At 38.2% G+C, this 14841-nt stretch overlaps 1 protein-coding gene across 3 annotated transcripts in view; it reads left to right on the top strand.

Annotated features, from left to right (window-relative positions):
* The window catches only part of LOC117206424, a 138222-nt gene that overhangs the window by 83775 nt on the left and 39606 nt on the right, over nt 1–14841 (top strand). For all 3 annotated transcript variants that reach the window (XM_033445755.1, XM_033445757.1, XM_033445756.1), the window contains exons 4-5: nt 12383–12625; nt 12890–13120. In XM_033445755.1, the coding sequence (XP_033301646.1) occupies nt 12988–13120 (133 nt within the window). In that variant the 5' untranslated portion in view covers nt 12383–12625; nt 12890–12987. The remainder of the gene's footprint in view (nt 1–12382; nt 12626–12889; nt 13121–14841) is intronic.

Below are 14841 nucleotides of genomic sequence, written 5' to 3'. Positions count from 1 at the left end.
ACCATGATTTATTCACCGCCTAATGAAACGTGACGCAAGACGTTTTCTTTCGCGATGACGTACGCGGCATACTGCTATCGATCCTTTGGCAACGTTTCGCTTAGACGCGAACACATTACGGTTGTTCGTTCGTCGTTCGCTAAGGAGGACAATCGTAAAACTTCTAACGAAGTCACGAAAGCTCGGGCAAAATTGGCGATGTTTATGGTTTCAGGTACGAAGAATTTCAACCGACGAAGAATTTCTCTGTCGATCGTGCTCGTTCTACGAGAGGAAATAATTTCGTTGTTTGGTAGATGTTAAGCAAAGTTCTATTCTACGCGGCGATAGTTTCGAGAGATAGTTGCTTCCAAGACGTTTCTGAAGAATTATTCATAATGTACAAATTGACGTGTTTTACCATGAATAAAACCTTTAAAAAAAGCGTCAGAAAACGCTACTCCCATTATGTATATAATACAAGTTGATTCCACTTGGAGTCACCTCAATTATATCGGAGTAGCGTCTTCTGACGTATTTGTCAGGTTAAGTTGGGTCGTATCGTCTTTTGGAGATTAATATATAATACAAGTTGATCCTACTCGCAGTCACAACGACCATATCTATTCTACCAAGTACAATAGATGGTATTCGTTCGATGTTTCGTTCGACCATTTAGTTCGATGATACGCGTTTTTTTACATACACGTTCGTTCTGTATCTTATGTTTAAGAAGCGTGCGTAGATTTTTGTGCCTGATTGTACGATTTTGGATCGTAACTTCGCGCCAATGTAAATTCTCATCGATTAATCGTCACCTTGAGATTATAAATTAATCGTTACGTTACGTACGAAGTCAGCAGATATTCTATGAAATGCAGCTACCTGAAAAATGTAACATCTTCGCTTTTATTCGTCAGATACGCATTACCTTTAGATATTCAGGTTTACATAGGCCACGCTTCGTAGTTCTCAACGAATGTCCTCTCGTGTTTCGTGCTTTAGCTGCATATTAACCTCTTGCCCGCGGCGTGTATCACAAATTTAAAGCGTTCCTCGGGGCTGCTAAGTTTCACGTTGATTTCTTGCACCGGTGTACTGGATCGCGAATGAAAATCTGTTTGCTCGGAGCGTGTATGTATGTATGTATATATATATGTTCACAGCAAAGTGTATACAGGGTGCTTTTAATCATCTAGCGTGTACCTGGAAATGTATTAGGTCTGTTCGTAGAGAAAATCAGCGTTTGATTGTTTCTCGTTTAACGAGCGTAATCGCGAAGAAGGCACAAAGGACTGTCGATCGAAGGCCTCTTACTTCTCGTATTTGTTGTGAGATCGCTTAAGTGTCGAACGAACGAACAAAGTTAATTTACGATGTTCTCTGTGGATATCGGCTATGAACTCGAGCAGGGAAAAAGTACTAAAAAGATGGTACTGGATCGTGAATGGTGATTTAAATATGTAATCAAAAGGTTAATTGAAGGGATAGAATATCGTATCTTTTCTTTTAGCCAATTTAACCGAGGGAGGACTTGTATAAACGATAAGTAATAACAAGCTTTTTTGAGTTTTTTTTTTTATTTATTCTGACCAAGGAATAATTTCTTGTGTAAAGCAGAGGTAATAATTAGGGCGAATAACTAACGAGCGATACGATGTTCATTAATTGAAAATTAATAATTGAGAAATTAAATCAGCCGCTGTTATCGATTTATGCATCATTATTTCGTAAAAGGTTATAAGGTAAATTCTTTTTCCGTCGTCATTAACTACTTTATTTGAACGAAATTATTTAGAAATCCAATACGTATTTATATTATTCGTTAAAAGCGTTGTTTCATTAAAAGATAAATAATCGTGATAGCTCTTACGTTACCATCATTTCGATATGTTATTCACATTTTAGTTTCCATATTTCTGCTTTGGTTTTATAACTACTATCGATCTCGGATTCCTGTACTAATTTAAACAGAGGCTTTATTTCATGTCGTGCCATCGCTTACCGTGCAAATAAGTAGAAAAGAGTGCGGAAGATAGCGAAGGAAGAGGAGCTTGTTTGTGCGTTTCTGTTTGCCTCTCGAGACGATTTTTCCACAGAGGATGCGGGATAGGAATATCAGTATTGAATATTTCTTTCTTTCCTCTCGATATCCTTGGCAATCAGCGACAAGTACACACAGTAATCTCTTTCGCTTCTTTTTAACGACCGAAGAAAAATGCTCGAAGAGATCCTGCTTGTAATGTCAACGTGTACTAACAAGACTCTTCCAAACGCTAGTTTCATAATTTATTGGTTTTCCGTAACCAATAAAAAAACATATCTTTTCTCCACTTTAAAGCGTTGAAGTATCAGTATCGAACAAACAGCAAACTAATAAAATAATCTTTGACGCGTCATTTTTTGAAATACGAATTTCCAATTAAAGGCGCGACTGTATCACCGTGATAAGATTCAAATAAAATTGATGCGAGCTCGATTTATGAGTAACGTTCCATATATTGTGTATAACACAATGTTGAAAACATTAATGTTGAATCACTATGTTGAAAACAAAATGTTTTCCAAACGGCGAAAGCACGTTGTCAAAGATACCGGAGAATTAGTTTCCTAGCAATTTCGTCAAATTTGCACGAATCATAGCCGATCGTGAAAGGAGAACGAGGGAAATGGCAATCACGCGATTATTAGTTTGTTTACGGCTGAATAACGACAATCATCAAACAGAGAGCATCAAAGGAAATTTCGTCACGATTTTGATTAAAGTATAATTATTGAGGTCGACACGAAGACGACGCCTCCGGTGTCTGCTTGGCGAAATCTTGTCGCAGGAGCTTCGTCTGCCTCGATATTTGTATCTCTGTGCATGTCACTTTCATGACAAACATTTCTACCCTTTGCGAATAGAATTAATGAATACCCCTGGCAAATGTCATCGGTGATTAAATTCGCAAGTAAAATGTATCCGGAAGATGATACCAAATATTTGACTCGAGTCAATAAAATATAATTCTATGATAGTATAAATAACACGATTTTTGACTGTCAATGGAAATCCCGTACAGGAATATTGGAATTTTTCAAACAATTAATAATCTAATATCTAATACGATTAATTAATAGAAATCAAATATAACGTTGAAACGAGGCGAAACAAAGATAGAGATAGTATCGTCTTCGTTTTATTCCTATCATTTTTTAATTGTGTCATTTCGATGGATAGAAATTAGAAGAAGGAGAGCGAATAAATTTACAAATATTCGTAACATTTTTCTTTTCGAAACAAACTTCTTGATTTCAAAAGAGTCTGCGATAAAAGTATGTCAGAATTATCGATCGATCGTGTCGTAAAAAACGTTCAAATGAAATTGGCAAAGGGTTAGATATCGCAATTTCTTCGTTTCTCTCTTCGAAAGCTCTAACGTCACGACGTATATCGAAGACAAAACGGCGGAGAAACACGGCACGCGGCACCTTTCGAGCGAAACCGTTTCGCGATCGTTTCTCGTACGTTCCCTCGATAAAGTTTATCAGAAGGGGTATTACCCGACTGAATTTTATCGGCGTGCGTGCAATAAAACGAGACCGTAAAACGTGAATCTTGAAGGGGGAAGAGGGAGGAGGGCGACGTTTGTGCTACTTGTCCCGTACCCGCATGCGGCACTGTCTGACGTGCATTGAATTTAATGTCTACGGTACCTGTATCCGGAATGAGAGTGCTACTACCTCGTAAACGGCGTAATGCACTTAAGGCCGCACCGACATGACGCGATTCCGCTGGAAATTCGTTTGGACATCGCAGATGCGTGCAATCGATCCACAACGTCGCTACAATCGCGTTAACGCGTTGTCAGAGCGCGTCACGTTTTCACCTACAGTCGGCTATTCCACGTTTCGCAAAGATCGAATCGTTGCACGGGACCGCCAGTTTCTCTATGATTCAATAGTCGATCAATATCGACATCCTTTCGTTAGAAATCAGAGATCGAATTCGTCGGAACCGTTTCGCGGCGATGCCTTTGTTCGATGTTACTTAACATGGGGACGATCGGTAAGGCGAAAGAACGTCCTGAAAAATGGTTAAACCATAGTTCCGATGTGTGTAGGTAAAGATAAACAGGATGGAGAGTATTATTCAATTTAAACGGTTAAGTATAAGTTCGGATGAGTAAGATCATTTTCTATGAGAAGGGACCGGAAGGGAACTGAGAGTTATTTTATGGGTGAGAAAAGATTTCCGACCAACTGTCGTTAAGTGCCGCTAATTTGCAATGCGTATCACGTACGAGCGTGAAATGCAAGCGTGGAAGGTAATTTTAGCGAAACGTATCGAGCCAGAAGTTTCTTACGATGGAAATGGAATGTTTTTGGCAAACGACCCTCTAATCCTTTGAGCTGTACGAACGTACGTTTACGTCATGCGGTACGAATATACATTTACGTCACTTTGGTTTATCTACTTTAATACGAACGTACATACAACAACCGGCCGTAAGTATATGACGTTTAATACGAATTGGATACTCTTCACTGCTACCCAAACGACGAACGAACTCCCATTTACGCTTTCAGTTTACTAAATTTTGCTAAGATGGGGGAAAAGCGAGCGTTCGTTCGTTCGTTCGGTCTAAACTCGCCATCAGTAGCAGCGTTAAAGACGTCGAGTGAAGCGGAATCGGAGGAAAGGGCCTATAGTCGGTACGGCGTGGGCGTTGAGGTCGTCTTGGCAGCTTCCTTCGTTTCAGAGACGAGGCGATCGCGCGACGGAAGCGGTCCGCCACCGTCCAGAGGATGTTACAATTAATGCTGACCGGGGCTCGTTAGCACGTTTCCTTTTTCCTGAGTCATCCCGATGGAAGTCATCGCCGAGGAGCCGACGTTCGCCGCGGGGAACAACGTTTCAGGAGACGCAATCGTCTCAACGTGGTCTTAATGTATTCGCATCTCTGGAAATGAATTTATGGAGTGCCTGGTTTTGTCCTGGCTTGAAACGAATCTATGAGAAGATCGCGTGTTACATTCTCTTAATGTTCTTGGTGTAGGATCCTTCGCAGGTTTGTGCCGTGAAAAAAATCCTCGTCCGATAAAAAAAAATAAAATAAAAAATATAATAAAATAAAAAGGAAACTTTCACGGTAAATTCACAAACACACCCGTGACAAAGGAAGAAACTCCATATAGCTTTTTCTCCATCGCAATTCTTCTTCGTTCGCTTTAATCGTGTCAGACTTTGTCGCCATCCATCTCGATATTATTTAGCTCTGTCACCTCGGGAAGGATCTCACCTCCATCTCGACAATATCTTTTAGAGGCTCACAGACCTGCCTGTTTCCCTTTCCTCCTTTTTTTCAATAACTTCGACCCTCGTTGAACGTTCCTTTCAAATTGAAAAAAGCTTCGACGCGAATGAGAAGCGAATACTACCTTTGATTCGCGTTGCAAGACAAAAGATTAACGAATAAAGAGAGGTGTTAGGTTGTTAAGGAAAAAATCTAGGGTCGGAAGGGCAGCTAGCAAGAAGGGGAATCGGTTGGAACGCGAACAAACTGAGGACGTGCTGTTTGCTGAAGGAAAATAAACGAAGGCGGTTGGCCGTTTCACAGTTAATTAGATCCATGAAACTGGGTCGTGGCGTGGTGAAACAGCACGCGAGCGAAATTCCATGTTGTTCCTGCTGTTTGTTTTCCCTTTTTATTTTGGCCAGGATAGGTACGCTGTCGCTGAACCGCGTAATTTGCATTCGAGGAAGCGTTCTAACTCCGGCTCAAGCTCGAGTGCTCTTGCCGCATCCTGGATAACGCTCTGGTCTCATTGAACGCGTAATTATGCGGTCGTTTAGTCTCCCTGAAACGCTCGCAAGATGGTCTTTCGGCCGTTTGATACACTTCGTCAGCTTTAATGACTTGGAATTTTTTGTTAGTCTGATAGTTACGACCTGGGAGAGAGTGAATGAAACGAACTTTCATCGTGCTGCTCCTTTTCCCGGATGCAACCTGAAGCTTTGCTTTTAATTCGATGGAGCAACTCCCGATCCGGTTGGTTTTCGTCGTTTTCTCTATATTTCTTTTTTATCTTTAGTACGCGTAAATAGCTGTTTGAAGAAAAAGTAGAAAAAATTTTAATAAATTGCATATTTTAAACTAATCGATGGAAATAATTTCAAAATATGTATATGTTTTTTAATTATTCGTTAACGTTGCAATTTGTGTCGTGAATTAATAAAGTATAATACGTACGCATGAGTATAAAATCATATGTACGATCGTATCATTTCGATAACAATAATTTATTGCTTTTACGCGTATAATGTGCTCTGCTTCCTGACAATTTTACGAAGTGGCTTTTTATATGGCGTTTGCCGCCATTAAAGCGGTTTCGAACATTTATGGTCACGAACAGAGAGTTATAACACGTACTTGCGAATATTTCCCGCAAACAGTGAAACTCAGCCGTTTGAAATCATCGATGGATTTTCTCCATCATCCCGTAAACGATAAAAAGTACATTCATTTCTACCGATAAATGTGGAATAAATTTTAAATTTTACGAAAAAAATACGTGATACTATATATATGACGATAATTAAAGTGACAATTAAAATGACCAATTTAAATTTTGTTTGATCGAGTCCGGTAATAACACAAGAATCCTATAATTAATGTATGATTTCAAATAATGTAACATTTACCTTTAGCTTTAATTATTGTTTTCATACAAACATGATTAATATCGAAACTAGTGGCTCACGCCGAGTGATTCAATGTATCAAACGCTGTTTTATTAATATACAACCAATTGAATATCTTCAAATATTAATTCCTACAATATTCATACAGCTATTATTAACCTCGATGCATCTTTTCGGTCATTTTCAAACCATCTCTTGCTTTTTCCGATATTGGAAAATGTCGAAGATAATATGAAAAAGTAGTTGTCGGAATATGTAATTTCTTTTTTCAACCTTATGTTATACGCGTTCTTAAGCCATTGAGCGTCTTTTTTATTTAGTAAAAACGTGAGCTAGATCGAGATATAAAAATTCGACGATCGCAACAAGGATAATTGCGTACTAATAATCTTTCTCTGCCATTTTCAATCATCTACTTCCTTCCTTTGATACGTTACATTATATTTCATTTACGTCTGCCACAACTAAGAAGATAAATATGTTCCAATTGCATTTAATTAAACAGCTTTAAAGCGCATAACAGAAGGTATTAAGCGCTTCAGTTCAGTTATATTAATTAATAGTCTTACTGTTTTTAAACGCTTTTAATCGTCGTTTTCTCCTTCGTAAATTACAAGGGAAATTACAGCGAAACAAAGGAATAAAAGTAGCAGTCTGCCTCGTGATAAAATGAGTGTTTCCATCTATATTGAAACTCGAGCATGTATCGGAATTATAGGAAATTACCTGGAGCAATTTCTTTTTAACGAAAAAGCATCGTGCCGGCGTTTCGACGATGATCACGCGAAAATCAATTATTAATATCCTTCTGTTTTCGAGATGGAGGATCCTGGAATGCGCACGAAATTATATTTCATGCTGTTCGTAGTTGGGTTATTAATATTGACGGCGATGTCTGTGCAGATGTAATCGTGTTTGCAAATCACGTTGTTTATGTACAGGGACATATTAAAATCCGCGACCGGCTCATATAAACGCGTTGCACGAGCAACTTTTATGTTATTTTCCTATTATTTTTTTATTACCAGATAAGTTTAAGGAATAGTATTACGCTTCGTTAATTCATTCGTTTCTACTAACACCTTAACTGACGTAATGTTATTTTTTTCTCGTGAATGAAGATGATCGTATAATTGCAAATGAGCCAATTAATTATCAACGACTTTAAGAAAAGAAGGACTCCTTGTATTTATTCGAATTAACAGCAATAAGAATAGCGATACAGAGTTCTACTTTACTTTATTGTAGAAGCTTTACATTTTCATAATTTATTTCATAATTTACAGTTGTAAAATTGTACATTAATAAAATAAAGTATCGCAACCTGTCCATTCTACGGTACAACCATAAACGTCACGATCGAACTCGCTCTTATTTGCAACCAGTCCGAATATTTTCGCTTTAAACTCCTACATTCACCCCTTTATCGCAATTTGGTTCGATAATCCGACGTTAATCTGGCCGAATGGAACGATTCAAACGGACCGAGGAAACCGGACAAACGGGTTCGAAATTTGCGTTTTCTATGCGCAAAGCTCAAAATCGCTCGGTGTCCAGAGCTCGAACGTGAAATATACTTGAAGACCGAAGCTGTGCGTATAAAACAGTATGGTCGCAGCTTTAATCCGACCGGACAATGTAAAAGGCGATTTTCCAGGATTAAGAGTCCACTGGCAATTGCTGTTGCACAGGGCGCCCACTTCTGATTGGCTTCGTCCTCTGTATATCTGTGTGTTGCCGATACCGATTGGTTTACGTCATTTCCACCCTTTGCCGCTCGCCCTTCGGTTCCCTGTTTCATACATTCCGTTTGATTAACCGATATCGTTCGCAGCAACTTCCAAAGTTTCCGGAAACACGATCTTCCGGCTGAAGTCCTGTCATATCGATGGCTGCTCGATGGAACGTGATACGTGATCGGCAGTGGAAATTTCAATCGGTGATCGATGCACTTCAGTCGATGTTTAGTGATAATTGTTCTTTGAAATTGGTTTTAAACGTGTTATAAAATTTGACAAACGAATTTTATTACGAGATCGTGAAATAGTTGGAATTTGAATATCTCTTTGGCACGTACGAATCTTATGCATAAACTTGTAACGACTGAAAATACTTCAAATAACTTCAAATAATCGCGAGTTTATAGAAAATTTTGTAGAAAATATAATTAAGTTATAACGAAAGCGTAAACTGATTTCTGAATGGTAGTCGATTCGAGAAACGATTTAAACGAGATTTTTCCCCCTCGAAGATGTCTGATTGGATGGCAGCGCGATACATATCTCCGTTTCGAATGCTGTTTCGACACGACGCGCGATGTCTACTTCGATCTTCTGGCCTGACGCGCCTCATTCGATTGTATCCATCACGGTGGATGTCTTGTCACGTTATCAAATACGAACGTTTCGATCCAATTAAAAGCGCGTTATACTTCCTGCAGCGATGAAACGGAAGAGAATCGACGCGTAACATGAATTTTCATGCGGATTTCGTACTGGTTGAGTTGAAAATCATTTTCCCCGCGTATCGCGACTGGATCGATTCACCTCTCATAATAGGCATTGTTCTGCAACAGGTTTCCTGTAAATTTCACGTGACATCTTCCGTTTGCAGGCTACATCGATGGAACATACTATTCCTGACAGTGGGTGTTTGATTTGACAGCGCATTGTCGATAAATAATTGAGCAAATAATAGATGTTCCTGGTGAAATGCTATTGAACGTAATGCTTATTGTAGAAGCGCTGTTTTCAACGTAGTTAGTGAATACGTGTTTCGTATTGTTTTTTTTTTTTTTATATTATTATTAATATCTTTATTTCGTATGTGTTGCACATGTTGTTCTTTTCCATATTTATGTCTTTTGTATTTTCTGATATTTCACGTTTCCATACGTTGTTTTTAATGTTTTTTCATTAATTCTCTTTTTATTCGCAGAAAAAGCTTTATTTTCTTCCGATATCATCAAACAAAAGGGTGGGTTTTATTGAACATTAACTTTTCATGTCCCGATTCGTCAAATTTTAACAAAAATAAAACGAGCAGATAGTTAAATATTTTTTTTAATTAACAACGCACCGCCGCTCGATGTTCCATCGTTTCATCAAAATGGGTTTGGGGGCTATTAGCGAGACTTTCAATTAACTTCGAAGTAATTAAGCTTATTCTTAAAACAAACGTCTATTTATTTTCCTTCCGTTTTCACTTCGGAATTACCAGCATTGTAAATCCAATAATTATTCAGTTTCAATTGTAGTACTAATGAATTTTCCCTCGTTTATCTAAATACACTTCGCAGCAAAGTAATTAAAGATGATATTTCTCCCTCGAAAGTACCTCAAATACGTTTCTGTCGGTCTTAATAAAACTTTTTAGTTACTCGTTTTATAATAAATCAGAAGGTGGAAGCTTCGCCTTTACAACGATCCCTTTTCGCCTATCAAAATTGATATACGATTTTTTGTCGTCATTTTATCACGTTTTGAATAAAATGTGCGTCGTTGGCATTAAAATAACCCACGCTACACCACGATGAGATTGCACGATCCGGACATTTACCTAGTATGAAAAGGTAATTCACAAAAGAAAATTCAATTCAGTAGTGAAAACGTAGAAGCGTTGCCCATTAAAAGCAGCCCGGGCGTAATGTTGTACAATTTCCTTTTACGAAGTTATTGTAGTTCAAAGCTTAATATTTTTTAGCCAGAAGTTAGCGTAAGAATTAATCCTTTAACTCTGGTGCCTTTTTTCGGATCACATTCGGTCGAATAGTATTTCTTAAGTTTAAGGAAAATATGAAAGAATTCTTACGGATATGCTTAGTTTCTCGTTTCACTTTTATGCTAAAAATTTTCTTGGAATATTAGAAGTTCTCTCTTCGATTATAAAACGAGGGTGAGATTCAGATATAAAAAATTTGTACGTAAAGTGTATCTCTTTTATTTCGTTCTTCGGTGAATAATAAACGTATTATATTCGAGTTGAACGATCGGATTTATCCGTCCATATTGTTTACAACGAAACTGTTTATTGTCGTTGCTATTGCTGCTATCGTTATTATTATACGTGCAGTCTGATTGCGTTGGAGACTTACAGCGACAGTTGCGAGGGCGTTTATGGCAATTCACGTTCCCGGATGTCGTCACGCAGTCGAGATTTTCTCTCGATTAAAAATTATCACTGTTCACGTTGCAATAAATTCCACGAACTTGTTACTTGTCTTTGCGCGTTTTATTCGACCATAATTTTGGTTACTTAGTACCGGAATTCTCATATTCATAGTGCTCCCATACTGCGTAACCTACTATGGGTAAATGAAACGTTATATGAGAAAACTAATTAACGCTCCTAACGCCACAGTGTTAATATCAACAATTTAATGATGCTGCACCCTAATTGGTGTCTAACGAGAAATAATAATCATCGCGCCGTATAAACGTGAAATATCGGCCTTATAAATCAAATTTAAATAATATTAGATAAAGTAAATGTTAAACGTAGAAATAATAATCGACACTTTTTCAATATCTTCCTAAATTTTCGTACGAATATCTCGATTAATTTAGTAGATGTAATTCGATGAAAAAGATCAATCTCTTCTCTTACTTTCTGAAAATGCTGAGAATGCAAATCTCAACTCAAACTTATACCTAGTGCCATACTAAATCATACAAAGCTTACTAAATGTTATGCTTTATATATCTCGAGATAAATTTTTGCCAGAATTCTTACCGTCACGAGTGGAGGCACGTTTTCCATGTGGAATATAGTACCTTGACGAGCGTGTCATAAATACTCGTCGACGGTCATATACATCTTTGTCGTGTGACGCGAATCGTTGTTTGAGGTTATGGGTTAAGGGCGAGACACGGTGTGTCAGGACTTTTAATTTCTGCCAACAACCTTGAGCAAAGAAATCGTAAATTTTCTTCGCCTAAGTGTCTCGTGTGGGTGTGGCACTCTTGCCAAGTAAGAACAAACGGACAATTTTCTATGAATATGATATGAGTGGACGAATATTGTCTCGTTATTGTCTGTATATCAAGATTCTTGTACGTTGTATCGATAAAATTTTACATTTGACACAGACAACCTATCGCTTGTTTCTACCTCGACGTAATTCATTCTCGATTACCATGTAAAACTTGTTGTTAAATTATTCCATACCCCATTGACACAGCTCGCTCCCACTTTTATTACTAACCAATTTCATTGCTAGACCTAAGTTTTATATTTGATTCCGAAAATTAAAATTCACGAAAAGCGATACCTACGTTAACTGCTCTTCCCCTAGAATTTACGAGTCTGTCAGTGTTTCCGTAGCTGTTCGATATTCAGTCGACTGCTACTTCTTGCTTGTCCTAATTTAATTGCTCAGCCCCAAGTTTGCCAGAATCGCGTTAGGAAGTTCATCTCGGACTGTTTTACGCGTGTTCTTCGCAGTTTCTGCATGAATTCGCCGGTATATAATGAATCGAGCCATACAAAATCCAAGCTTGATCGACTTCATCCAGATATGAATATTTTCATTAGCGAGTAATTACCTAACTTTTAAAAATTGCAAAAATTAACCCTAGAACGGGCACACTGGGATCTTCGATGAAAAATACTGGATTTACTTACCGTGTTGGAAAATAATTAATTATAATCTCGGTTGCTGTAATTATTAAATAATTTCGATAGAAAATCTAACGATTGTATTTGATCGATTTGTAGAATGGACCATGAAGGAGTGCAGTGTGAGCTGGTAGTAGACGAGCGATCGTCCTCTCGGTTAGTGCCTGGACGGTCATCAACGGGATTCTACAACGCTGAATCGTTCACCCTGCAGGTGTTGCGCACGGCAGGTACGAAGTCGACAGGTGCAATAATCGGGGTTGACCCGGTTGTTGCCGCCGGGGCGGCGATGCGACGATGAGCTCGTTGAGGATTCAGCTATCCCTCTACACCCGACCAGAGGTTAGTATCGATATTACTTGCTCTATATCCCGTTAATATTTATAGACAATTCATTGTTTAAAGACAGTTTTACGTAATTTTCGTATTATTCTTATTTAGAGAATTTTCCTATATTATCGTTCCGCGGAAAGTTTAATATCTTTATTTGTTATAAATTTGCGTATAATTTCTTCTATTATACAACCATTTGCCCCGCGAAAAGTTCAAGCGAATTATTCTGCATTTTGAATGAACAAAACGAAATTCTATCGAATGTTTTCGTAGCCCCGAGTAGTAGCAAGGCCGGGTCGCCTCACAAGCTGTCGTAAGGTCGAGCACAGAGGAGCGGAAGCTGGTTCAAGGCCGATATTAGTTGCTTGGCCATGGACCTCGAGGCGAGGAACGGGACCGGCGGTAACGACGACGAGGAATACACGAATATTTACTTCATCGTTGGGGATCGTAGGGAGACGGTCACCTACAAAGCTGATCAGGTCACCGACATGGAGCTTAAGGGCAAGTCTATTTAATTAATTGATCTTCCAGTAGAATCTCGTTGTCGACATCTCGAAATGTTTTCGTCCAAGTCACTTTTCATTTTCATTCCATTCTTGACTTTTATCACTTTATCTTTAGCGAATTACGCCGAGAGGATCAAAAGTTACTTCGACCATGTTCTTTGATTTACCGAAGTTTCGTTTATTTTGCGAAATAAGATTACAGTTAGCACGATAGGATTCGTTAGGATTTCAATTCGAAATCTTCATCTTTTTCTTAATATCATAAATGCAGGTTCAAAGCATCGTACAAAGATTGAAAAGATTGATCGTAATTCTAGAGACCTTTTAAGAATCAAGTTTCTTGATATTTACGATCGAGATATTGCTGTTGATCTCTTAAAATCGACAAGCTAACGACTAGTTCTCTGAAGAGTATTGCAAAGCAAAGAAACATTTCGCGAAGAGATTCGATGGCTATCGGTTTGGCCGATTGGAGCTTTCCATTCGAATCTGACGACAGCCATCGAGGCATTCGTCCTCTCGATAAAGATTGAGATTGCTCGATGTAGCTCTACGAATATTCGATATTCCACGAATCTAACCAATTATCGATCAGGTACGTTCTTCCCAAGGCGGAGCCAACTCTGAATGAAACCTTCCCTCAACGCTGTTCGCCCACCTTTTCAACTCCGCGACCGATACGAAAGGGTCCCTATAAGCACTACCGAAATTATGTTTGCACACATTTCAAACCGTGACCTATCGACCGGACAATGCCTCCTGAAAATAACCTGCGAGGATCTAACTTGTCAATCAAGTCTGTTTCACCCTCTCTTGTGCGTCAAACGAAAAAGCAAACAAGGGTTTATGTTCACTTGCCTGCTCGAGCCGATACTTAGAGGGAAATTTTGAGGATGCTGTGTAAGATGTTGGAAAGCTTTATGAAACGTATAAATATTTGAGCTTATTACGTTTGAAGAACCTAGAGACAACGAACAGCTTTGGCTTTTCTTATGTTTGAGCTTGAGATTTATTTATATTGTTATTATCAATTTTATTGTATTTTATATTATCATTTATTATACCATTCATTTTGTTTATTTTGTAAAATCAAGTTCAATATTTAGGATGTAAATGCTTCATATCTGTCGTTATGTAATAAAGAAATATCAAGGTCAAACACACATGAAAAGGTTAGAATCGCACAAGTTGGCAAATACTACTTTATTCGGTAACTATATTTACTACGAACTGGGTAAGGAATGCAATTTCCGGTCTTATGAACGTTTTAAAATACCTGACTTCGCCTTGAAGATGCCAAGCTGGAACTGCAACGTAGCAAACTTAATTATTTATAGTAAAGAGTTTTAATATTACTTGGGTCCCCTTTAAACAGTATTCCCCTTCGATATTGTTACTCGAGGCCGCTATAAATTCAATGGATGGGAAAACCTTTCAGAAAATGCAAGGACTTCCAAGTAAACTAAGGGAGTTCTTCTACACAAGATTGCTTGATTTTTCTCAACGGAGACTCATATGAATAGATATATCCTGCTTGAAGAATTTCAAAGGCATCGAAAAAATACACTTCACCTTCTACATTTCATATTAAACCTACATCTACTCCAAAGATGAAAATCAAAGGAGAGAGAGATAACCTTTGTCAGGTAGTCCGATAATGTTGTCGTAATAAAATCCAACTTAGGAAATAAGCGTGCATTTTAAATCGTATATCTA

The sequence above is a fragment of the Bombus bifarius genome, unplaced genomic scaffold (genome assembly GCF_011952205.1).
Source record: "Bombus bifarius isolate JDL3187 unplaced genomic scaffold, Bbif_JDL3187 scf7180000008006, whole genome shotgun sequence".
NCBI classification, from domain to species: Eukaryota; Metazoa; Arthropoda; class Insecta; order Hymenoptera; family Apidae; genus Bombus; species Bombus bifarius.
The sequence above is the reverse complement of the archived record's forward strand: the minus strand, read 5'-3'. Positions and strand labels throughout refer to the sequence as shown.